This window comes from Phycodurus eques, chromosome 1, assembly GCF_024500275.1.
Source record: "Phycodurus eques isolate BA_2022a chromosome 1, UOR_Pequ_1.1, whole genome shotgun sequence".
Classification (NCBI taxonomy): domain Eukaryota; kingdom Metazoa; phylum Chordata; class Actinopteri; order Syngnathiformes; family Syngnathidae; genus Phycodurus; species Phycodurus eques.
The window spans coordinates 11,976,452-11,999,734 of NC_084525.1; the positions used below are offsets into that span (position 1 = coordinate 11,976,452).

Below are 23,283 nucleotides of genomic sequence, written 5' to 3' on the forward strand. Positions count from 1 at the left end.
TGTATTTTATCACCAAGCCACCAAATTACACTTGCCAATTAGTGTGCGGATCTGTCCACGGTGTGCGTGCAGCGGGCATATGCACATCGCCAAACACATGTCATTAACTTCACCAAACAACGCTCTTAGCTAATGTTAATCCGTGCTAACACTGCAGCTCTGCTTCCCTTTTGGCTTTAGCGTGCTAGTGTATCCATGTAGTCTGCCCGTCGCTTGCAAATGGCAGATCTTCACCCAGTCTAGCTGCCAAGTCGAACTTGGTCTGGGGGTGGTATCATGTATATTAACCAGACTGTTACATCACAGTACAGCAAAATTCATAACGGCTCACTCAGAGATACAGTTTAAGAAATAGACAGCTCTCAAAAGATTGACTTGGTTGCATCAGTTCACACTTGATGGGTTGGCACCTTAAAGCCAATTTGTTTACAAGCAAAATGTACATTTTCCATAAAATGTCCCTTTACGATTGACCTTGCTCTTGTCTCTCTGCGTCCCTTTCAAGGTCGCCAATCAAGTCGTGCAGGCACTTGTTACTCAGAAGGTTTGTCTATTATTTCCCCTCCATGAAGCAAATGCTCACACGCACAGTGTTTTATTTTCTGGCTCTGTGTTGCCACCAGGACCTGAGAGAAGAATGTCTAAAGTTGCGCACTCGAGTTTCTGATTTGGAGCAGCAGAATCGGGTGCTGGGGATTTTGTTCCAGCAACGTATCAAGCCCACCTCAGAGCTGCTCCTACAGGTAGGCTGCGTCACCCCAACAGCAAGGAACCTTTTCTGAACTGAAGGTATTTTCCACTTGGTTTGCTCTTATTAGGCTGCTTGGTCTCAGCTGATAATGAAGAGAATTTGATGAAAAAATGGGCTGCAAAGTGCTGATTGGTTTATCTTCATATTCCAAGTTTCTCTTTGATGCTGTGAAGTAAATGACTTTGCACTTCTTGCCTTCTAAAGCAATGTGGTTTTAGATTAGCTGGAAATTGCCTCAGATCATTGCAGCTCCACCTGAACACAAGCACTTTATTGCAAAGCGCCAGGCTGAAGGAAAGAAAGCTGAAGAAATGAGGCAGACCCACCCATCTGTTGTTAGTGATGGTATAATATTGCAGGTATGGAAGGTCAGCACCGGGGCCACAGGGCTCCACACTGTCAATATGAAAACAACAGGCTGATAAAAAAAAAAAAAAAAAAAAAAAAAAAAAGCGGATAGGACTGTCAGGGCTGAAAAAAAATTATCTAATAGAACAGAGAGAGGGTCAACAGGCATAGAAGGAGAGCCAAGGGAGATAAGAAGGGAAGAGCGGCGAGTTGAAAATGAAGCTATCAGTGAGCCCTAGTGCCACAGGGAAAGAGGAGTAGACAAAAAGAGAACAAGTGCAGTGGGTGTGTTGTCAATCTGAAACATGTCAAAGGCTTCAAGTGGATGGTACAGTAATCATGTTACTGAGGTCGAGCTTGTTCAGCCTCTGTAGTGATTTTCTTGCAATCCAAGGTGTTTGAGCTACAACGCAATCACAAGATTATGTATTTTATTTCTCAATTTAAATGAATGGGAATGAATGGGCATGATTAATAATCCAGATTGTTGTGCAAATTTATTATTGTTATTTAGTAAAAACGTTGAATAACTTTCTTCTTTACTGCAGCTTCAAGTGCTTGAGATTGAATTGTGTGCTACAGTATTTGAAGTCCAGGTCTGAAGCTTTTGCTTATCAGTAATTAAACTGGTCTCTCATTCCCCATGGGCATCTTGAGCTTCCCTGATAAAAAGCCACCATGAATTCGATGGTGTTGTCGCCATCCGCCCACCTTCACTGCCTCCAGTTTAGGCTGCATATTTGTGCCTTATAGGAACAACAATCTAACCAGGGCTTTTGAAAAAGGTAGAAAACAATGATGGTTGCGCTCCGTTAGAAATGATGGAGTATAGGTGTGCAGCCAGCCCGAACGAGCCTGTACTGCTTATCAAATATGGCCGGCAATTGGCAATTAAGTGTCCATTATTTGGGACAAACGCTGCACTACTTCAGGGCCTCAAGGACAGAGCATGACCTCATTGCTGCTATTGTACTTGCAGCACCTCTTGCTTACTAATGTCACAAAGGCTGAATAGAACCGCAAAAGAGTATGCACATTATTGTTACATAACTGTTTCTTTTTTATCTTCCTTTGCTATTATCACAAACAAAGGCTGAATAGGACCACACACACACACAAGTCTATACACTTTATTGTCAAAGAGTGTTTCTTAATTATCTGGCTTTGCTATTCGTATACAAAGGCTGACTACGAGCACATAAGAGTTCTGTATCCACATATTGTCATGAGTGTTTCTGATTTATCTGGCTATATATAGTGACAAATCAGTGTAGAGTGGATGTTTTTCTTTCTCTCCAATATTTATTATCCTGGTATTAGAAATGTTGATAGGAACAAGTGAGACTGTCAGTCATCAACTTCTTGTTGAAAATATAAGTACAGTATTTATATAAAAAACTGCAGGCTTGTAAATGTTTTGCAGTGTATTCAACTTTGATTCTGGCCTTGAACCCTAAAAAGGGAAAAATCCATGCGGCCGTGACATCCACTCGACTTTTTGGCCGACTACAAACCCCCTCCCTCCTTGACCCAGCGACACTATCGACTGAATGCTTGATGAGGATGCTGAGGAGGTGAAATTTTACACCTTACGATAAGATCAGAAACTCTGTGACACTTCAGCCACTCCCAGGAAGGCTGGATCACTTTGACATTGACATTTTACTTTTTAAAAAATGAAAACGTTCAAGTTGCCTAAATTATATCACATACACATTTAGGAAATGTAAACCATAGAAATGGCATTCAAATTACAAGAAGTTGTAGTACTGTGGTTATCTCTAGAATTTTAAATATACTGTTTTGTGCTTTGGCCTCAGGCAGTCATTCAGGTTTACTCATGAGAAACGACTGGTGTCTCATTAGTAGCTTATTTTTTTACCCTCTAAATGTTCAAGGCATATGAAAAAAAATTACAGTTGCAGCTGGTTGTTGAACTGCTATTTACTATGACATTGTTTCTTAAACATATACAAACATAAACTGTACTGTGCTCTTGCAGGAAATTCTAATTAAGTTAATTTGATCATAGGCAAGCCAGACTAATTAAACTGTAAGGTTAATACATGGAGCTTTATTAGGTTTGTCTTCTTCAAACTCAAGCAAATGAATTGGGGGAAATATTAAAAGGGGTCCCTTATTCCCTGACGCAATTATTTCTGGTTCACTTCTTTTTTTATTCCAACTTTATGTCTGTGAGTTGGAATTCAGGCTGTGCATGAAACCATTAGGGAGAATCTGATGGATCTTTTGAAGAAATAATGTTAATATACTGTATGACGTTACCCCATTCAAGCTCAATATGCATTTTGTGCTATGTGCTGCACAAATTCATAGCAAGACTCCTATTAATTCCCCAGAATCCCAGATGTCAAGTGTTCACAACTTTTGCATTCCAGAAACTCCAGTCACGGATCATGGATCTGTCTGCGGCTGACTTGCTCCAAGAGCCCGAGAGAAGCAAGGCTTTCTTACTGTCCAGGAACACAGATTCTGCTTCGACTGTAAGCTTAATGGAATCAGCTTTTCTCTTTTTGGTACTGGTACCGAAACTGTGCCCTGAAGCTATTGAAGAAATCATTACATGATATTAAAATACAGCCCTTAGTATCAAAAGACCTGACCCCTACCCACTCTTAGCAGAAATAGCTCATGGTATCAGTTAACACTAAGAGGAATAAATCCTTGTCATGTTACCAAAAAGTAATCGATCGAGATGGTTATCATTAAAAATTACTTTATGGGACAATGGGCTGCATTAGTCACCTTATATATTATGTATCTTTAAGGCAAGAAAAGGAGGTGGCTGTGAAATAACAATGCCCAAAAAGGGTAATTTAAATTATGTTATCTATGTGCAGATTTCTTTGTGTTACGTTCATTAAATTTACATTGTACATATACAATATAAAAGATAAGCTTATGTTCTTACCTTTTATAGCAACAACAAACATTTGGTCCAACAGAGGTGTTCAGTTTTCTAAATCTCACAATCGTTTTCATTTTGAATATCTCACAGGAGATCCTTTTGAATGGAAAGTTAGGTTTGCCCATCACAAAGTGTCTGAGCCAGCTGAGTCTGACAGCGTCGATGCCAGTGTACCCACGCAGCAGCTGTAGCAGCAGTGAATTGTCCCTGTCAAGCGCATGCAGTGAACTCTCTAGCGGCTCCTACACCTGGAACGATGGCCGATCCTGTGGGAAAGTGGTAAAAATTGTTTTCTTCATTTCTCCAAAAGCATGTTTGATAAGGATTTTAATCTTCTTTGTGTGTGTTTGACCCACTCTCAGCATTCATCTCTCACCTGGGATAAGGGCCTAAGTTTGGGTTCATCTGCCCCAGGTAACATCAGCGCCCCACTGGAGGAACATACGCCTACCAGGCGCAAGGAGACCAACATACTAGAGGGACTGAGAAAATTACAGAGGAGGAAGCAAAGGTCCTCATCTTCATCCAGGGTCTCCAAGTCCGGCTACAAAGACTGTATGAACTCTAACGAAGGCATTTACACACTTGGTATCAAGAGTAGCAGTAAAGGGCTATCTAAGCCCACCCTTGTTGGAAGAGCATCGGTTCTTGTAGGAAAAAAGTTTTTGTATGATTCTGATGATGCAGATGATGAGCTTGTGCAATCCGGCCATGCTGCTGACATCCCCAATAAGGACAATTGGTTCTACTGCAAGAGGCTCTCCCAGAGCATCTCTGACACGCTCTGTAGCTGGGAGGGGAAACAAGACAGTGGAGGTGTGGGTGACAATAGCTCGGGCGACGGTGTGGAGACCAAGCCCCTCACTGAATTTGACTCAAATGAACGTCCCAAGAAACTCACAAGTTTCATCAGCAGCTGTCTCACCGAGGGTGGACGGCCATCAGCTTTCACTAGAGTGTCAGTGCTGCATGTTACCCCTTCAGACCCAGAAGGTTCCAATTGCTTTTCAGATATGGACGATCTAGAAGAACTCAACTGTGATTCTAGGAATTTGCAGGTGCCCTTAAGCCAAGGAACAGAGCAAGTGGAGACGATGTCCCAGGATGCTTCCAAGCCGCTCATGCCACAACGCTTGCAAAGGGACCAAGTACGAGCCCAGTCTGCGGATGGGAGACCAGAACCTGTCAAGACACCTAAAGAGACAAATAATTATCTGTCCGAGGAGAGCATCTTGGCAGTATTTGATGCACAAGGGGAGCCAATTGAACTAAGTCCTCAGAAGCTTCCCAAGGGTGGTGGACCTATAATTGGTATTCCAGTTATCAAAGTAGTGGATAAATGCAATGAATTAGCCCCTCAGGAAAAGCCAACAAGGCAAAAATCCACACATTCAGGAAACTACACAGTCCTTGATTCTCCAGAGAAGCCATCTGAATATCAGCTCAGGACTAGCAAAACTAATAATTGTAGAGGGGGAAATTCAGATCGTTTATCGATGCAGCTTACTTCACAGAGGAAGTTAATCAAACCACCCAGCAGCCGAGCTAACAAAGGACATTCTATCCCGCCTCTAAATGATTCTGCCAGTTCTGTAGCTGGTGGGTCAAAACTACGAGGTTTTAATAAACCTTCTGCATCTCCAATCAGACAGTCAACGGGCACTACCACTGAGCTGAACAGTGGAAACTCAGGAACTCCTAGTCAGGAGAGAACACCCCCACCTTCAATAACTAAAATGTCCAGGTTCATCAAGAGCTCCCAGAGCCCGAAGGTGGTGAACTCCAAGCTTACCAATAGGTCTGAATGGAGTAAGGGCTCTTCCCCCAGTTCACCTCGACTCTCAAGGAGTCATTTAGAGTATGCTGACAATTGTGAACAGCCAACCAGAGACAAACACTGTGAAAGCATAACAAACAAACTCAGGTCCCCTTCACCACCCCCTCCCCCTGGTCGCACCACCTCCTTACTGATCAAACCAAATTACGAGGGGTCACCTGAAGCACATAAAATAGGGGTGGCTCAGCCATCCACACCAACCACAGTGAGGGGCCCTCCCCCAAGTTACTACACCTCTCTCCAACCAAATATGCAAGCGACACTACCCATTAAAGATAAAGACGTAGACATGGATGCCGGCTATGGGACTGCACTTGCACCTCAGAAACTGGTTGACAAAACCAGTCAGCACCTTCAAAAACCCTCTGGCATGACACCTATTACAGGGACTCCCACGCGGATCACCACAAAAGACTACCTCCCTCCCACAAACTCAGGCTTTGACCTGGAGTCTGAAAATGCACCTAAAAGCTCAAAGAATGTCCCTCCTCCGTACTGTGCCATCAGAGGGTCCTCTCTTTATAGCTCATTTGCAAATAAGAGAGGGTCCACCCATGAATATGACCACCAGTCTGTGCAGAAACCCGCAGTTAATTTATCAGTTTCACTTCAGGAAGCCCCTCAGACGAAAAAAGAGCTACAAAACTTAAAAAATGTTATCAGTCCGCCAAGCCCAGTTGTGACTTCCCCTAACTCATCAGATAAGGGTCAAAAGACCCGCATCTCGATGGGGTTCAAAGCATTTTTAAAATATCCCCCCAGCCATAAACGTAGTCCCTCTTTGCCAGACAAGCAAGAGAAAGATCATATCAATTTAGTTTCCAAGGAGACTGTGACTTCAAACGCCTCTAGCCAGTGTGACAGCTTGCAGCCTGCATACAGTATTGATTCTCCACCCAAGATGTCTGTTACAGAGGCAAAAGGTGAGGTTCACTGGAGCTTACTGGAAGAGGCAGTAAATCCCGTTCTGACACCAGAGGAGGGGGATGTCTGTGATAAAGGGAAAAGGAGTAGTCAACTTTTCTCTCGATCCATATCCATTACTACCAAATCCCATCTAAAGCCAGCCTTGGGAATGAATGGTGCTAAAGCCCGGAGCCAGAGTTTCAGCACCAACTACAATGAGAAACCCAACACCAATATTCTGGAGGGTCCAGGAAAAATCAGAACTCAGATCATCACCAATTCAACAGAAAGGGGGAACTCTCTGTCAAGACAGAGTTCCCTGGAGGTACCCAGTGTTGGATTGGCAGAGAGTCCAATCTATTCCCCCAGGGTGAGGCCCAACAATCAAAATGCACCATCTGAGAGAACCTCTAAATTAATCTCCAAAGGTGAGGAATCTCAGAGCACAGTGAAGGGACAGATAGTCACATCACCCTCTCAGAAGGAGGTGTGCAGTTTGTCCATCAGCGAAAAAAATTGTCTAAATGATGTATGTAAGCCTGGACAAGTCACCTCACACTTTCAGCCTCTAGCCTCTTGTCCTTGTAATTCAGAAAACCTGGTGCGAGAGACAGGAGGCACAGCAACCAGCCCTAATGAGGAAGAATTTAGCTCAAGAGTAAAAACCCAGACAGACTCGCCAAACAAACCCCCAGATATAGAGGACAAAAAAAATTGCCCATCAGCCTGCACTATTGAAGAGAAGGTCATGATGGGAATTGAAGAAAATTTGCAAAAATGTCAAGAACAAGAGAAGGTCATTGTTAGTGAGGCCAAACAAAAGACGGGTCCCTCGCTGGCAAACTGGTTTGGCTTCCGGAAGAGCAAACTTCCAGCTCTGACTGGAAAGAAAGCAGATTTGCCCAAAGGAAAAGAGGAGAGGAAAGAGACGAAGATTGGTTTGGTGCTCGGAGGCAAACAGACAAAGTTGGACAAGAAGAAAGAGAAGAAGAAAAATCACATTCTGGAGGCGCAGAATCATTCAGAGATGAACAACAAGCTGACCTCCATCATGGACCACTGCAACAATCAAATGGGCCAGATTGCCAGTCAGCTCCAGTGCACCACAGCGTTCATCGGCAAAGACCAGTTTGTGAAAGAGCTTCTTGGCAGGTGTGTAAATCAACAAGACAATCACAAAATAAATGAATTACTCTTAATTAATTACTGATTACTTCCTGTCACTGCATCTATCTTGAGTTGTGTCTCAATCGAGTGTATCAAATCCTTCAAACAAATAGGTTGTGTTCATTCAAACATGAGCCCCTACTGCTCAGAATGTGTGTGAGAAAAACAAAAAACAAATCTCAAACACAGCTGTCTGTTCCAGCTCTGACTCCATGACAACTGTTACACAGGCACATTGCATCACTTCACTCCATTGATGTGTTGTTTTTTCACACCCTCTGAGAAGCATGTTTTTGGGCATTTTGTGGTCACACAAGTAAAGGCAAGATTTTAAGCAGCCCTAAATAGATCCTTAAATCACAATATTTATCTCTTCACAGAACTGTTGGAAAGGGCAACTTAGTCACTGCATTGCCGACAGGGATCGCCACACCTAAGAAACATTCTGAGATGAAGGGAGACATGAAGATTTGTCCAGATGCTGCTGTGAGTGGACATTTTGCTTTTTTGGGATGAGCACAAATTCATAGATTGCACTCCTTTCATATGATCACGTCTCACCAAAAATTAAGGTGTCAGGACACACAGGAACCTTAAATAATCCTTTGCTTTCTGTCTTCATTGTTCATAATCACACCACTTTGTACATGGATGGGGTGTTCTTGAGAGCTGAAAAAGGAAATTTAACATAGAGGACTAAATGCAGACAAAAAGAGAGCCCTGCAGAATAATGCAGGAAATTTAATCCTGATGTGGGGTTTTGATAGCAATGAGGAGGCTCCTTATCAGAAGCACTCAATTTGACAAAGGGCCATTTGATACCATTCCCGAGACTTCCATCCATCTTCTACCCACTAAACAGCACAAAAGAGAGACACTTTATGACCTCTGCAACATTTTTCACCTCACACTTGAATAACCCAATTGCCAACTATAGCAACTACTATATAATTGACTACACTAATGTACCCACTTTACAATGTTGACGATGAAAGTGTAGCATCTAGTCATTGCATACTGAGGCCATTTTGTGATTTTTACTTCACAGACCCTCCTAATGAGTCAGAAGCTCAACATAAGGGCTGATAAAGAGTTGCACATGGCAGATGCTGCTGGTCAGGACCGCATGATGGGTAAGTGTTACTGTTGATTGTTACTGTTGGCTGTTTCAGTGTTTCAGAATGACGTTACGTAACGTGGCAATGCTTTAGTAGCCAATTAAGTGGGGAACAAATTAGATGTATTAGCTTGGAAGACATAATGGTTATTATTGCAGTCTGATGCTCTTATTCAGCAGATGGGATATACAGCATGTTTGTCACTCAGGCATCCAGCTTTAAAGGTCATCATGACTGAGTGGCCGCTGTGTTATCACAGCTTTTATTGTGGAAAGTACCAAGGTAACCTTTATAAAGTTCGACCTTCGATGGAAGATATTATAAATTATGTCCAGTCAGACAAAAAAAAAGTCCATCTCTCATCATTCTGTTCTTAAGCACTTATTAATATAAATTAAATGTTTGACAGCGGTAATGCAAAACTATACAGAGGTGATGAGCCGATGAGAAGTGAGCACAGTGACGGATGTCAAGAGAAGAAAAGGGGTGCTTACAACCTCAGGTGAAATTATTATGAGAAACAGGAGCAAACCAGAAAGCTAAATTCCAAATTGATAGATGAACTAACAGATGACATTCTCTACAGAATAATCTACATTTATTAAAAAAAAAAAAGAAGCTCTACGAGCAAGTCAATTGGAAGCTTTCTCTATGTTTTGACTTCTGCTGCCTAAGCAAAAAGAACTATTTTTATGGTCCAGAGCACAATAACAATAAGTACATCAAAACAAATAGAGGCTAACCATCAAACAGTGAAGGTATCATCACACCAGCCTTCTCGTCTCCAAGCATGCAGCCTGGACGTGATAGCAGCTCATGAAAAACTACATTACGTCCAGTTGCTGTTGCCTCCGGCTGGAATTACGGTGGAACTTGTTATAGTTTGCTTATAGGGGGCATTTTGAACTGTCAGGCCTGGCATTCGATTATACGATTTAGTAATCTATGGTTGCCTGCACTCTGCGCTTTCTCTCCTACATATAAGCCCCCCCCCCTTTCCCACCTCCCAATCCCCCAAACACTCATACCCCTCCCCTGTGTTATTTGCTCTGAATTTTAATGCTGTGCAGCGAATGTTGTCAAGTGAGTCAAGCAATAAACTGTTTATCGGTGCATGTTTACATCAAATTATTTTCACAGGTGCTGCTCATACCTGTCGATGTCAAATGCATCATGTGCACACAAAACAACTTGAGCAATGTTTTTGTTTTGAATTCTTCAACTGGCACAAATGTTATACGAATGAACAACTTGCAGAGCCTCATTGGACAAAAATTTCGGGACAGTAGACCTCTTGAGCAATTGGTTGGGGTTAGCCTGAGATTTAGTTTTCCCTTAATCTTAATTCTTCATCTTCGTAAGACATTTTGGGCAATACTGCATATGCTTCCAATTGTGTGGGTGCAGTTTGGGGAAGGCATTTTTCTGTTATAGTGCGCAACGTAAGGTCCAGACAGGCATGCTTTGATGAGTTTGGAGTCAAAAGAACTCGTCACACCAACTTTTTCAAAAACGTTGACAATAAACTATACCAGAGATGCTGCAAACACAGGCACGTACAACAACACGAATCGTGTGACTTCCCTGCACGTTACCTCTTTGAGTCGAAATGCAAAAGATCTGTTCGGTGGCGGGTGCATTTATAGGGCGGCACGGTGGACGACTGGTTAAACTCAACCACGAACTCCCTAAATACAAGCAGCACATCGACTGTCCTACCAGGGAAAATAATAGACCACTGCTACACAACGCTAAAAAACGCATACCGTGCTATACCTCGTGCAGCCCTGGGCTCGTCTGATCACTGCTTAATTCACTTAATACCGACGTACAAGCAAGAACTTAAATGTGCGAAGCCTACAGTGAAAACAGTCAAAAAGTGGACCAATGAAGCCAAGATGGAACTTCAAAGCTGTTTAGACTGCACAGACTGGAGTGTCTTTGAAAATTCAGCTGGCAGCCTGGATGAATATACGGACACTGTCACATCCTATATCAGTTTCTGTGAAGAGGTTTGTGTACCAACAAAATCATTTCGGACATTCAACAACCACAAGCCGTGGTTCACTGCTAAACTTAAGCAGCTTCGCCAAGCTAAGGAAGATGCATATCAGAGCGGGGACAGGGCCCTGTATAATCGAGCTAGAAACCAGCTTACTAAAGAAATTAACATTGCAAAGAGGATCTATGCAGCAAAGTTGGAAAAACAGTTTAGCGCGAACGACTCAAAATCAGTCTGGCATGCATTCCAATCGCTGACTAATTACAAGCGACGATCCCCCCAAGCTGAGAACAATAGCACACTAGCCAACGACTTGAATACCTTCTATTGCAGATTTGAAAAGGACAGTTTCACTCCACACACCCACCCGGCCGCGACCACAACCACACCTCTGACTTCTGCGTTAACCATCCATGAACAGGATGTGAGACGCATCTTCAAACAACAGAAGATTAACAAAGCGGCAGGACCGGACCATGTGTCCCAATCCTGCCTCAAAGTCTGCGCGGACCAGCTCGCTCCAGTCTTCACTCAGATCTTCAACAGATCTTTGGAAATGTGCGAAGTTCCATCCTGTTTCAAACGCTCCACCATCATTCCAGTCCCCAAGAAACCTGCAATCTCTGGTCTGAATGACTACAGGCCTGTCGCTTTGACATCTGTGGTCATGAAGTCCTTTGAACGTCTCGTGCTGGACCACCTCAAGAGTGTCACAGGTCCCCTGCTGGACCCCCTGCAGTTTGCCTACCAAGCGAACAGGTCTGCGGATGATGCAGTCAACATGGGACTGCACTTCATCCTTGAACACCTCGACAGTGCAGGGACCTACGCGAGGATCCTGTTCGTGGACTTCATCTCAGCGTTCAACACCATCATCCCTGAACTCCTTTCAACCAAGCTTCTCCAGCTCAGCGTCTCACCTGCCATCTGCCAGTGGATTTACAGCTTTCTGACGGGCAGGACACAGCAGGTCAGGCTGGGGGAGGCCACCTCATCCACACGCAGCATCAGCACTGGGGCGCCCCAAGGTTGAAGCGGAGCAGCTGGAGCTGTGGTACGGCCGACACAACCTGGAGCTGAACACGCTCAAGACGGTAGAGATGATCGTGGACTTCAGGAGGCATCCTTCGCCACAGCTGCCCCTCCTCACGTTGTCCAGCTGCCTTGTGTCAACCGTCGAGACCTTCAAGTTCCTGTGAATTACAATCTCTCAGGACCTGAAGTGGGCGACCAACATCAACTCTGTCCTCAAAAAGGCCCAGCAGAGGATGTACTTCCTGCGGCTTTTGAGAAAGCACGGCCTGCCACCAAAGCTGCTGAGACAGTTCTACACAGCGGTCATCGAATCTGTCCTGTGTTCTTCTATCGCAGTCTGGTTTGGTGCTGCTACAAAAAAGGACAAACTCCGACTGCAACGGACAATCAAAACTGCTGAAAGGATTGTCGGGTACCCCCCTACCCACCATTGAGGACTTGCACGCTGCCAGAACTAAGACAAGGGCGTGCAAAATCCTCTCGGACCGTCTGCACCCCGGTCACCAGCTCTTCCAGCTCCTTCCGTCAGGTAGGCGCTACCGATCAACGCAAACTAGAACTAGTAGACATTCCAACAGCTTCTTCCCTCTTGCGATCAACTTCTTAAACACCTAACCTATAATTCCATTACAACAAGCTGGAAATTTTTTGACTTGAGTTCGTTGTCACATTTCTGTGGGGCCAATTATGTATTACTCGTGCACTCACTGTAGTTGTCTCGCCATGCTGCACTATTTGCATATACTGGCCACTCATGCCAGAGTAGCATCTGCTCCATTTGCACACTGATTGAGGAGTATCTGTAACATTTGCACAACCAACATTGTCCCAGATGATCGCACTACTCGTCACTTTAAACCGCATACACTCCTTGAAGTCTCAGCGCCCTTTGCACAATGATCATTGCACCGGACTATTGCAATATTAGTCATTCGAACTGCTCTAAGTGCTAGAGGACTCTGCATCTTTTTGCACAATTGTTTTTTGTCAATGTCTTTATGTCCCCAAAGTGTTCTGTAAATTGACTGTCTGTTGTACTAGAGTGGCTCCAACTACCGGAGACAAATTCCTTGTGTGTTTTGGACATACTTGGCAAATAAAGATGATTCTGATTCTGATTCTGATTTCTGATTTCAATCCCTGGCCCCGCCGGTGTGGAGTTTGCATGTTCTCCCCGTGCCTGCGTGGGTTTTCTCCGGGCACTCCGATTTCATCCCACATCCCAAAAAACATGCATGGTAGGTTAATTGAAGACTTTAAATTTCCCGTGAGTGTGAATGGATGTTTGTTTATATGTGCCCTGCGATTGGCTGGCAACCAGTTCAGGATCTACCCCGCCTCTTGCCCGATGATAGCTGGGATAGGCTCCAGTGCTCCCGTGACCATTGTGAGGATAAGCGGCTCAGATAATGGATGGATGGATATACCAAAGATAATGTGCCACCAGTAGTTGTAGTTTGAAAATCAGTGGTTGTTTTTTTTGTTTTGTTTTGTTTTTGCCTGTAAGCCTTGAGTGTGTCTGTGAGGCTACACACCCTGTTGAGAATCCAGATAGTCAATATAAAAATAAACCCGTAAACCCTGATCAATCACTCCAGTGCATCCTCAGGTTGTTGCGGGACTTGCTCTGTGTCAGTTTATATTCAAGGAAGTATCTGACCTTGCAATGACACATTATTTCATTTTATTCCTCTTAACATGATCAAAATGTTTTTTCTCTCTCTCCCTTATACCGACGATTGAACCCACCACAGATAGCCTGTACTCTCACCAGCCTTTCCGTTGCATGTGAAGCCCTCTTTCCTCATCCTTTGTGCTGATCCTTGCTTCCCCTAGTTGTCACATTTCCTTGTCACTTTAGGTTCCAGCTGTCAGATGAGAACACTGGACAGTGGGATTGGCACCTTCCCTCTCCCTGACTCTGTCACAAGAGCCAGCGGACGCCACATCCCAAAATGTGACTCCAGCCCGGATGGGGTGACCGCCGAACTCCAAGCTGAGCCCCCCTCCTCTTCTCCAGAATGCTCACAACCCAGTGTCAAAGTGCCTTCCCGACCCAACACCAGCCTGCATGCTCCTGGAATCTTGGGTCACTCCTTCTCTGACCCATCCCTTACTTACAGTGGTTCCAATCCGGATGCCCAGACCCGATTTCCCAAACCAGCTGGTAAGTCAAGAGCCATTAACTTACTCAGTCAAAAGGTTCTTATTGTTATTAGTCATCAATGCCTTAATCCTTTAGAGGCATATGCATAATTATTTTACTCAAGAGGCACCTCTTGGACACTAAATTGAAAGATTTGATGCCATCATTTTTAACACCACCCAGAATTTCCTATGTGATCAATAAAGTGTCTATTGTACCTTCCTACCCATTTACATCCTAGCCTATAGGGCTGAGCAGCTGAGATTAAATGTTCTTCTTGTTTGGCCACTTAAGAATACAGCACTAACTAACAGACTGGCGACTTCATGTTCTTGCACAGCTCACTGTGCTCTGTAGACACCAAACAAATGCATTTAGATGAGCGTGTCAATGTGGATCGTAAAGCATCTCCAGCCTTACTCTTGGCCAAGTTCATGGGGTGCAATCAGATGACTGATTCATGCCGCAGCCTGTTTCACCTCAACACAGCCATGGCTCTATAGTTGAGTGCCAATACCACTCTTTTCTCATCCTTTTGCTGTTTCTTTGGACTTGCAGGTGCAAACAGGACCAAGAGATTGAGTATGTTTACCCTACGAAGCAGTGGTTCAGCCTCAACTGAGGACAAAGACGATGAAACTGGGCAGAAGATTAAAGCAAAGGAGCATGACATTTCTGCCGTAAGTTAGAATGATGTATATGCATAAAATACACTTGCAAGGATAAAAATGGTTTGTTGTTGTGTTTGCATTTTGCATTATCCTATTTAATTGAGTTTGGAAGTGCACAAAAAAAATTTTTGAAAGGCACTTTTCAAAATAGAGTAGCTTCAGGAGGACCACACTCTATGCATTGCACTTTGGCCACAATGGTGAAAGAACTTCCCTATAACAGGAAGAAACCATTAATAGAACCAAGACTCAGTTTAGGGCAGCCATCTGCCTAGACAGCTTAGGCTGAGAAAAAAGTGGATGAGGCTTCAAAATGATATGCAATGGTTGTGTACCTCTATTATCAAGGGGACTCGTGATAATATTACTGCTAGTCGTAATGACAGAAATGACTGAATGTTAAAAGATGCTTCATGCATCGTTTTTTTTTAACATTCTTCTTTTTTTCAATCAGGAGAGAGCCTTGCGATTGTGTACGTACTCAGGCAGCAGCAGTGGCAGCGACACTGAGATAGAACTCGAGCGACCTGGAATGACTTTGAGCCCCCTGCAAAGCTCAAGGATCAACTGCACCGAAGTGGTTACCTTAGGTCAGGCGCCTATCCGGCAGAAATAGTGATTATTTTTAGAAAACAGGGAAGTCGACATTTCAGACCTCCAATTAGGAACATTGTAATGCTTCTCAAAGTGTTCCTCCAAGTGAACCTGGGCAAGTTGATCCACCTTAGCTTCATCAGGATGCGATGATTTGGCAATGGCCACGGAGATGCCCATCGTAAATGCAAAACATTCAATCCCAATGTAACCACTTCCCAGTTTTCTTCAATGCATCATTTAACTGAGACTTGTGAAAAATGCAGAGCTCGTCTTCTGTTAACTCGCCCCCCTACAGTCGACCCATGTGAAAAGACGCTGAGAAGTGGCAGTGTGGAAAATTCTCTGTCAATCATGGACTTCTACCAACATGAGATGTTCTCTCACCTGGAGAAGGACAGAAGGAGGATCTGCCAGTATGACCTGTTGCACAAAGAACCACCCTTCAACACAAGTAGTGTCAGTGTGAGTGCTTACGTTGGGAGATTTTCATAGCAAAAGCTGTCTAATTGCTTTCGATCGGCTCGCCATCTCGTGTCAGAGGGTATTTGCCTACCCTTATTTAATGACGCCCAATGACAAATGAGGGCCAGAGACCGTGAAATGGCCTCCAGCTGCCGCCGCAGGACAGCCGAGCTACCCTCGACTGCCCTGACACAAAAATCTATATTCTGGAGGGGAGAAAACATCTGACTCAACACTTGTGGACATTTGAGTTTGATCAGTGATTTTTATTCTTGGCCTTTGATGAACTCAATCGAGATGACTTCAAATCAAATCAAACTTTATTGTAATTCTGTCAGTCACACAGGAGTGATGCAGGCACGTTTAAGCAATCTGGAAAATGTCAAATTCACCAAACACACAATGGACAAGTGAAAGTATAACTACTGCAAAACAAGAGTTAGTATGGGTCACAAATTACAAAAAGTTCAAATGAGTTCAGTAGTTTCTCTGTAGGAATTGATGCAATAGATCATCAGGTTTTATTTACACCTAGAAGCCAATCACTGCATTGCAAGCATCTTTGCTCCATTTCTTCATGCACGTCTAGACCTGCTGCAGACCTCCACACTTGTGAGGCATCACCACCGGCCACAGTTTGGGGAAGTTTGGTGGCTGGTGTCAAAGATCTGTGGTTTGAGCTCCTTTAATAACATTCCACAAACACTCAGGAGAGCAATGCAAAGCTCAATGGCTCCCATCAGAGCCCTCATGGCCCACGTTGGCCTCCCATTCATCATCCTGACAGCACCTGACAGTCCCGCTAACCGCGTCTGCTTCCCTTTTCCTTTGAGTCCTCCTTTTCAGGAATATATCTCTTGCTGTCTTCCTCTCTCTTTTATGTCTCTCTTTTCTGTTCATCTCACTGTTGTTTTCAGCTCATCATCCTTCCTCCCACTGGATTTATCCTCCCTTCATTCTTGTCCTGCTCATGCGCATCTTCCTTTTGTTAGTGACGGGAATAAAATTGCCTCGGGAACAATAGAGTTGGAGAGATTCCTGGTTGTTTTGGTCAAAAGGAATAGACAAAATATCTAAATGCATCGCCTTCTCAGGCTTCGTATTACCTTGAGAAATTTTAGGCTGCATGGAGAATAGAAAGGGAACATTACATTTCAAATTGGAATGTGAACTATGAGATACTTGCCTCCTCTGATTTAAGACCAAAACTTGAGTTAAAAACCACAACACCTTATGTACAGTATTTATTGTATATAGAGTATATACAGGTGCATCTGAATAAATTATATATAGTTCAGTAGTTATTTTCAAAAAGTACAACTCATGTGTCATGCTGATTCATTCAACACATGGGGAAAATACTTTTCAGAAGGCCAATTCCTACCTTTCGATATTTAAAATCATTAGATTTTTTTGTAATATCCTAATTTGTTTATGTTGTGAATTGGTGGTTTTCATTAGCTGCAAGATATAAATGTCAAAATTATAGATTTTTTTTTTTTAAAGTGAAATATTGCACTCCTAATCTTACCATTAGAGAAATAAAAATTACTAATATTGACTGTACAAGAGAGAATTGTTGTTTTACCCTTCACACACCTATGTGTGTTTTCTAGGTAGTTTTAATGACTTTCTGCAAAAGTCCAAACCAGGCATGTGTGTTGCTGCAGCAAAAAAATTGTTCATGCTCCAGGTTGTTGTTCAGATTTGTAAGGGAGGCTAAAAAAGCCCCACTGGCCCATATTTAGAACTAATCTGGATCATCTCAAACACCCCCATCCAATCCACTTGTGTTATTCAATACCTTTCTAATTTGTTGTTTTGCTCCCAAGTTCCATTTACTGGCATCTCAAGAGAAAGCATGATTGTTCCAGTGTGCTTTCCAAAGCACCTTAAAGAATGTCAACAAGTGCTTTGGCTTGATGTGTTGACCAGCTTGTGTAATGTAAGGAGATCTAAAGATTTCTAATGTTTGTATTTCCGCAGAAGGAAATTTCGCCGGGGAAGATGGCCATCTGCCCCAAACAGCCAGGCTCCCTGGACGTCACCTTGGAGTCCTTTAACAAGCTCAATCACAGCAGCTTGAGCGTCCAGAAAGAGACCGTCCCAGACGGTGGAAGGCTTGATTTTTTGTGTGGCAACAAGGTGGACGAGCCTGCCTCCTCCAGTGGTTTCTCCGGCAAGGCTGGCGCTGATCCAGCAGGCTCCCTCAGTGACTCGCTCTACAACAGCTTTTCGTCCTGCACCAGCCAGATCTCCAACGATGTGTGACAGGATTGTTTCCCCATGCGGGATTATTTGGGTGTTCAACAGCATAGATTTACAGACTGCTGCGAGCGCTGCTGCTGTCTGCTGCAGCCTCGAAGAATCAAGTTTGATTTGAATGACTTCAGTCCTGCACCTCTTCTGTCAATGAAGAGCCCAACAAAAAAGCACTTAGAGGCGGGAAGTTAAATCCAGTAGTTTGATGGTAGCAATACATGACTCATTGCAACTTGTGGTGACCTTTTGGGTTAGCACAGTTTGTTAGCGGTGTCAAGCCAATGACTATACTGGCAGTTGCTTTGGATCTTCCAGGAAATTTAATCTGCTGCTATATGTGGCCCTTCACAGTGCAACTGGCTCAGTTTTGTTGTTAACTAATTTGATGAGTTCTTCCAATATCCAGGAAGCGGACACTTGGTTTGACTTGGTCAAAGTGTCTACCAACATGTTCTTTGTTTTTTAAATGCATCCATAAAGACGTTTGACATCTCTTGGCTCGCATCTTCTTGAGACAAATGAGGAGGTTATTCTTTATTTACGAAACTCCTCTTTAGCTCAGATTAACAGACTGTTGGTAGCTCAGGGAACAAACTGAACTTAAATTGATTGTACCATCAGGAAGATGTTGACTCGCATACAAACACCATGAATAGTTTGTTTCTCAGTTTCCGTGATGCAAAGTCCAACTCATGCTTGGTTTTCTGAAGCAAACCTGAACCAAACATCACCTCTCAGACATATGATTATTTTGTAAATGAAAGTGCTATAAGATAATATTGGAAGGGGCTTTGCTGATTTATATATGCAAATCTACACACAAAAAAAACATACATTCTTTTTGCCAATCTTTCAAATGTGCTTTTGAAAATGGCTTGTAACTTGTTTTATTGAATTCTTTTGGGGTTCTTGTTTGAATAGAACTCTTTATTTTGATCAAAAAGAGCTCAAATGTTTTATTTTAAGACATATAAAGGTAATGTTATGCCAAATTCCTATCTGGAACTTGACCAGCTGGTGCTAATCAATACAGCCGACTGCGTGTCGCAATTATTATTATTATTATTATTTGTTAATGAAACTGTTGATAGTGTACGAGTGCAGAAAGCTTGTGTATTTTTCTAGGTGTTGACTATTTATACCGATGTTTTTGTACTATGAGACTGTAGTGTGATTCACCTCTCTCCTTAAATGTTCCCTCGGAAATGGTTACCAGCAGTGTTACTTTGGTAAATACTATTAATTATTCATTATAATAAATATTCCTGCGTGCAATCTTGTCTGTTACACTAATGCTCTATTTTATGTAACTATTTCCTAAATAAATCTGAAAAAATATTTTCTGGTGCAGCCACGTTTGTCTGTCCGAGAATGCACACTGAGTCTTCCAGGAAGGAAGCGAAAGAACCCCAAAGGGCTATGCCTGTGATCAGTTTTCTACTAACAATCTGTGAACAGGAGACAGTTTGCAGATTGCAGAGGGATTTCCAAGTAAGCAGTCCCATGATGCTTCATTATGCTGCTTGAATAAATGCAATTAGTTAATCTCTATCATGGTGATTCTGCACCATAATCTGGCTAATATTCTTCTGATGAGCTGGTGGTGCAACAGGATGTTTCATGTGCACTTTTGTTTATCAGTAAGAGTTGCTCCTTGCAGGGTGAAGAGGGTAATAGGTCACAGTGCCACCGCAATATGTACCGTAGCCCATACACCTTCACCATTTAATGAGAAATGTTGCCTTTCAGGAGATAACAAGAGCACAGATATCACAATAATGGTAGATAGCAGCCTGTGACCCTAGTGAGGATAAGTGGTACAAGGATAGAGGGATGGATGGATGGTAGACAGCAGGATACACTATTACTCTCTCTTGGCTTAGCACCCAGTCTAAAAAATTTTTTAAGAGAAACAGAGCAGTAAACAAAAATATAGTGGTGCATCTAGAGTTAAATGCCCCTCAGGCCACACAAATCACCCTCCCTAAAAGAACAGAACTGTGTCTAAGGTCGTACAAAAATTCCTTGTTCAGATTGCATCATGCAGAACATCACTGTAGTCGTCTGTAATGTGTTATTATACCTCCGCAATACAGCATCTTACAAATGTGAGTACACCCCAACTTCTTTAGTCAACCATGGTGAGGCCAGTTCTGAATAGAACCTGTCCTGTTAAACTATTGTACGGTCTTGGCCACTGTGCTGCTGCTCCGTTCAAGGGTGTTGGCTAGCTTCTTACAGCCTTTCAAACCGTCATCAGGCGTGCAGCGGAAGTATCCAATTTCACTTATTTTTTCCAATAATATTTATAAATTACAAATATACCTTTGTTTATCTACCTATGCCATTGACATATACTGTATAGTGACAGGCAGAACAAATTAAATGTTTTTCCCTTAGCTGACAGATGGCAAAATAAACCCGTGTATCCACTTGTCAACAATCATACAATATAAGCATTGCTTACGTGAGTGTATCAGCTTTCCCTTTAATTAAACAGGCCCCGGATTTCACACCGAGTAAGTCAATTTGTGAGAGTGAGTGAGAGCATCCATCTATCCATCCATCCATTTTCTGAGCCGCTTCTCCTCACTAGGGTCACGGGCATGCTGAAGCCTATCCCAGTTGTCATCGGGCAGGAGGCAGGGTACACCCTGAACTGGTTGCCAGCCAATCGCAGGCCACATACAAACAAACAACCATTCACACTCACAGTCACACCTACGGACAATTTAGAGTCTCCAATTAATGCATATTTTTGGGATGAAACCCACGCAGGCACGGGGAGAACATGCAAACTCCACACAGGCGGGGGCGGGGATTGAACCCGGGTCCTCAGAACTGTGAGGCTGACGCTCTAACCACTCTAACCAGTCGGCCACCGGGCCGCCCTGAGTGAGAGCAATAACATCAAATTCAACACACCTGCTCCCCATTCACACCTGAGATATTTTAACATGAAAATGTCTAATTAGGGCAAATTTGGACATTTTCACTTAGCGTTTACTCACTTTTGTTGCCAGTGGATGTCTGTTGAGTGATTTTGAGGGGAGAATAAATGTACACTGTTATACAATATACTATACACTGACTACTTTGCATTGCAGCAAAGTGTCGTATTTGTTCAGTTGTGTTCCATGAAAAGATGTACAACCCAAATTTCAAAGAAGTTGGGACGTTGTGTTAAATATAAATAAAATCAGAATACAATGATTTGCAAATCATGTTCAACCTATATTTAATTCAATACACTACAAAGTCAAGATATTCAATATTCAAACTGATCAACTTTATTGTTTTTTTTAACGTAGAATTTTATGGCTGCAACACGTTCCAAAAAAGCTGGTACAGGTGGCAAAACAGACTGAGAAAGTTGAGGAATGCTGATCAAACACTTGTTTGGAACATCCCACAGGTGAACAGGCTAATTGGGTACAGGTGGGTGCCATGATTGGGTATGAAAACAGTTTAAGGACAATGTTCCTCAACGTACAATTGCAAGGAATTTAGGGATTTCATCATCTACGGTCCATACTATCATCAAAAGGTTCAGAGAATCTGGAGAGATCACTGCATGTAAGCGGCAAGGCCGAAAACCAACATTGAATGCCCATGACCTTCGATCCCTCAGGAGGCACTGCATCAAAAACCGACATCAATGTGTAAAGGATATCACCACATGGGCTCAGGAACACGTCAGAAAACCAATGTCAGTAAATACAGTTCGGCGCTACATCCGTAAGTGCAACTTGAAACTCTACTATGCAAAGCAAAAGCCATTTATCAACAACACCCAGAAACGCCGCCGGGTTCTCTGGGCCCGAGCTCATCTAAGATGGACTGATGAAAAGTGGAAACGTGTTCTGTGGTACGACGAGTCCACATTTCAACTTGTTTTTGGAAATTGTGGACGTCGCGTCCTCCGAGCCAAAGAGGAAAAGAACCATCCGGACTGTTATGGACGCAAAGTTCAAAAGCCAGCATCTGTGATGGTATGGGGCTGTGTTAGTGTCAATGGCATGGGTAACTCTCACATCTGTGAAGGCACCGTTAATGCTGAAAGGTACATACAGGTTTTGGAGAAACATATGCTGCCATCCTTTTTCATGGACGCCGCTGCTTATTTCAGCAAGACAATGCCAAACCACATTCTGCACGTGTTACAACAGCGTGGCTTCATAGTAAAAGAGTGCAGGTACTAGACTGGCCTGCCTGCAGTCCAGACCTGTCTCCCATTGAAAATGTGTGGCACATTATGAAACATAAAATACGACAACAGAGACCCCGGATTGTTGAACAGCTGAAGTTGTACATCAAGCCAGAATGGGAAAGAATTCCACCTACAAAACTTCAACAATTAGAGTCCTCAGTTCCCAAACATTTAATGTTGTTAAAAGAAAAAGGAGATGTAACACAGTGGTAAACATGACCCTGTCGCAGCTTTTTTGGAACGTGTTGCAGCCATAAAATTCTAAGTGTATGATTATTTGCTAAAAACAATAAAGTATGCGGCACGGTGGAGACTGGTTAGAGCGTCTGCCTCACAGTTCTGAGGACCGGGGTTCAAATCCCGGCCCCGCATGTGTGGAGTTTGCATGTTCTCCCGGTGCCTGCGTGGGTTTTCTCTGGGCACTCCGGTTTCCTCCCACATCTCAAAAACATTAATGCTAGGTTGAGTGAAGACTCTAAATTGCCCCTAGGTGTGAATGTGAGTGCGAATGGGTGTTTGTTTATGTGTGCCCTGCGATTGGCTGGCAACCAGTTCAGGGTGTACCCCGCCTCCTGCCCGAAGATAGCTGGGATAGGCTCCAGCACGCTTGCGACCCTTGTAAGGATAAGCGGCTTGGAAAATGGATGGATGGATGGACAATAAAGTATCAGTTTGAACATTAAATATCTTGTCTTTGTAGTGTATTCAATTAAATATAGATTGAACTTAATTTGAAAATCACTGTATTCTGTTTTTATTTATGTTTAACACAACGTCCCAACTTCATTGGAATTGGGGTTGTAATATTTACAAAAATGTGAGGGTTGCGCTCACTCTTGTGA

General features: G+C 43.2%; 1 protein-coding gene across 7 annotated transcripts in view; it reads left to right on the plus strand.

Moving 5' to 3' along the window:
- The window catches only part of LOC133403087 (nck-associated protein 5-like), a 107,437-nt gene extending 87,904 nt beyond the window's left edge, over positions 1-19,533 (plus strand). For 4 of the 7 annotated variants that reach the window (XM_061677613.1, XM_061677622.1, XM_061677633.1 and 1 more), the window contains 12 exons: positions 506-544; positions 624-743; positions 3,499-3,603; positions 4,119-4,307; positions 4,391-7,923; positions 8,319-8,424; positions 8,987-9,071; positions 13,955-14,260; positions 14,798-14,919; positions 15,365-15,500; positions 15,803-15,969; positions 17,956-19,533. In XM_061677613.1, the coding sequence (XP_061533597.1) occupies positions 506-544; positions 624-743; positions 3,499-3,603; positions 4,119-4,307; positions 4,391-7,923; positions 8,319-8,424; positions 8,987-9,071; positions 13,955-14,260; positions 14,798-14,919; positions 15,365-15,500; positions 15,803-15,969; positions 17,956-18,240 (5,193 nt within the window). In that variant the 3' untranslated portion in view covers positions 18,241-19,533. Of the gene's footprint in view, positions 1-505; positions 545-623; positions 744-2,539; positions 2,674-3,498; positions 3,604-4,118; positions 4,308-4,390; positions 7,924-8,318; positions 8,425-8,986; positions 9,072-13,847; positions 14,261-14,797; positions 14,920-15,364; positions 15,501-15,802; positions 15,970-17,955 lie in introns of those variants that run through there. The other 3 variants (XM_061677659.1, XM_061677642.1, XM_061677666.1) reach the window with 3 other exon arrangements.
- Positions 19,534-23,283: the final 3,750 nt, after the last annotated feature.